The sequence below is a fragment of the Leptonychotes weddellii genome, chromosome 12 (genome assembly GCF_054177405.1).
Source record: "Leptonychotes weddellii isolate Sample4059 chromosome 12, ASM5417740v2, whole genome shotgun sequence".
Classification (NCBI taxonomy): domain Eukaryota; kingdom Metazoa; phylum Chordata; class Mammalia; order Carnivora; family Phocidae; genus Leptonychotes; species Leptonychotes weddellii.
The window spans coordinates 10,864,025-10,867,046 of NC_138380.1; the positions used below are offsets into that span (position 1 = coordinate 10,864,025).

Consider the following 3,022-nt stretch of genomic DNA (forward strand, 5'->3'; position numbering starts at 1 on the left):
CTCAGCATCATGGGATCGAGCCATGAGTGGGGCTCCATGCTCAGTTTGGAGTCTGTTTGTCCCTCTCCCACTCTTCCTCCCCCTGTTCATGTTTTCTCTCTCTCTCTCTCAAATAAATAAATAAAATATTTTTTTAAAAAGCCCTTTACATTCAAATTTAGTGAAGATCCTGTGCTTTGTTTAGGTAGCTTATATCTGCTAATATGTGCTGTCAAAATTAAACTTGAGTCATTTGTAAAACACCTTGTAAAATATTTATTTTTTTCATTCATTAAAAATAACAATATATCAACTGCATGTTCACATAAATAATACATTTTTATGAAAAACAAATATATTCTCAAAGCATAAAATAGTGAAAAGAATGATATTTTATATTTTGTAAATCTGTTTAATGCCTATCTTAATAGAAACAGCTAGATCCTTGTATCTGTTTCTATATTCATCTGTTGTGACACTACACAGCATAAAGTCTCTGGAAAATGCCACTGTCTACTAATAGAGAATGAGAGTAAAAAAGGAAAAGAAAAGCATAGTATTATGAAAACAGATTTGACCTTGTGAACCCCAGAAAGAGTTCTGTGGCCTCCCATGGGTCTCCAAACTACATTTTGAGAATACTGTCCTAGGATTAAGCGTTCAATAGCATTCAAGTGGCTATATTTCATTATGACCATGAGTCTATTTATGGGGTCTGGCTGATCTAAGAAAGTAACAGACCAAGGACAAATAGTAGATTTGGATATGAAAGACCAAGAACATGCTGAAAGTTCTAACACAGAAGGGAAGTTCACAGTGAAGTAATAATGGAAAAGCTGGTAGATAAGAGGAAAAGGAAACAAGATTACAATCAATTAAAAGTAAACAAGAACTCTGATCCTGGGGCAGAGACTATCTCCCCTAAGCCATATCTTTAAATATTCCTCTCCATCTGGGTGATTTCTGGTCTACAGAAGAGCTAGAGCTTTGTAAGTGAATCCAGTCATTCAGGGTAACAGCAAGGGCCTAAGATTATCTCCTAAGTAAAATTAACTGTAATTTCCTGGAAGTGCATTTAATGTCTGTAAATAAAAGTACTTATCAAATTTACAGTAAGAGTATCAGTGGTAGTGGTTGCAAAGTTTAGGAAGTTATGTTTTTAACGTCTATAACCACATTTTTTATTTCCTATGATAGTAGAAGTAACATCTAATATTTTTAATTTAATTATTTTAGTTTCTGGAGTCCAAGTATGTACAAGATCTACAACGGTAGCACTTTCCATATCTATGGTTACAGCTAGGATTGCTTTAGAAGTGATAATACTTTCAGGATGTGTAATAGTGAATTGCTATAATGGTAGCCATGGCATGTGGAAAAGTCCATAGGAAAATAAGGCATGATTGTTAACATTACTAATTAAATAATTACTATAATATTAACAACTGTTGCTACAGTGGCCATGTGAGTGCCGCGTAGCCCCAGTGTTCTCAGTTATGGTATCACGTCCTGTAACCCAAGAACCAGTTAGGTTACTTCAATAACTACATCTAAAGCAATAGTGTTTACAGAGCCTAATATGATATTATCTGAGATACCAAAATCATCTGTGAAGTCTCTAGCGAGGATATATAAAATATCTACAGTTTAATTGATAGGGCTGTAGGGGTTATAATTTTTAAAATAGTAGTATATATTCTGGCTGCAGAAGAAGTATCCACAGCTTCTTTAATTACACTTATAAAAGTAGTCATGGATGCATCTTTAAACGTATCTGCCATGTCTACAGTGTTTAGAGTAGCCATATCTATAAAAGCTAGTGTTAATATCTATGAAAACTTATGTAGCATAAGATCATGTATCTTTAGTTGATTTTTTAGATCTGTAATAGTTGTTTTAAAGAGATGTCTGTAGTAATTATCCTGCTTTGAGTAGTAATCATGGAACGAGAGTAGCATTTTTGACATTTGCAATATAAGTTGATATGGTAGCAGAAGCATTCATTGTTGTTCTATCAAGAATGGTAGTATTTAGAGCATATGTGGTAGTATTTATAATACTGGTGGTAGCATTAGTTGCAATAATAGGTAAATAACTGACTGTAGAGTTTGTTGTTACCTGATGGTGAGTTGCTGTGTCTAGAAGAGCAGTCATTAAAGTGGTAACTAATGCTATTGTGGTATTTGGAATAGAAACATGTGTGGTGTTACCTGGAACACTGCTAGAGTTATCTGCATCAGTAATATTTACTGCATTCCCTGTACTATTTAGGGTATCGGTGATGGGGATAGCGGTGGTCTTAGTGCTAGTAGTGTAAATATCTGTAGGAGTAGACATTGTAGGAATAGTATTACTAGTACTGTTACCACCGGATATTGTAGGGAAAGGAGAACTGGTATTAGTAGTATGGTTGCCAGTGCTAACAACATCAGTACTTATAGGAGAAGTGGTTACCACAGCAACAGTAGTGTTCCTAGCATGAGTACTTCCAGAGAAAGTTGTCATAATAGGAAAACTATTGCTAGTACTATCAGCACTACTATTTGTAGAAGGAGTAGTTGTAACTGGAACAGCATCATTGGTGCTAGTACTATCAGTGCTTGCTGGAGAAAGAGTAGTGGCAATTGGAACAGTAGTATTGGTGCTCGCATCAGTAGTGCTTGCTGGGAAGGGAGTGGTTTTGACAGGAAGGGTAGTACCAGTGCTAGCAGTAGTGGGACTTATCGGGGAAGGCATAGTGGTACTAGGAACAGTAGGACGACTTGTAACTCCAGTAGTACTTGTTGGGAAAGGAGTGCTTGTGATTGGAAGAGTACTACTACTAACAATTGTACTTGTGGGGGTAGGTGTAGTGGTATTAGGAACAGTAGTATTAGGTGTAACATCAATAGTACTTGTTGGGAAAGGAGTGCTTGTGATAGGAAGGGTAGTACTAGTGCTAACAGTAGTACCTGTGGGGGAAGGAGTAGTGGTATCAGGAACAGTAGTACTAGTTGTAACTCCAGTAGCACTTGTTGGGAAAGGAGTGCTTGTGATTGGAAGA

The 3,022-nt window shown here is 36.3% G+C and overlaps 1 protein-coding gene across 1 annotated transcript in view; it reads right to left on the reverse strand.

Annotated features, from left to right (window-relative positions):
• Nucleotides 1-241: 241 nt before the first annotated feature.
• MGAM2 (maltase-glucoamylase 2 (putative)) overlaps nt 242-3,022 on the reverse strand; it is an 82,705-nt gene continuing 79,924 nt past the window's right edge. Inside the window, 1 exon segment of the mRNA XM_081799970.1 lies at nt 242-3,022. This exon segment is cut by the window's right edge and continues 95 nt beyond it. Within this exon segment, the coding sequence (XP_081656096.1) occupies nt 1,918-3,022 (1,105 nt within the window). The 3' untranslated portion in view covers nt 242-1,917.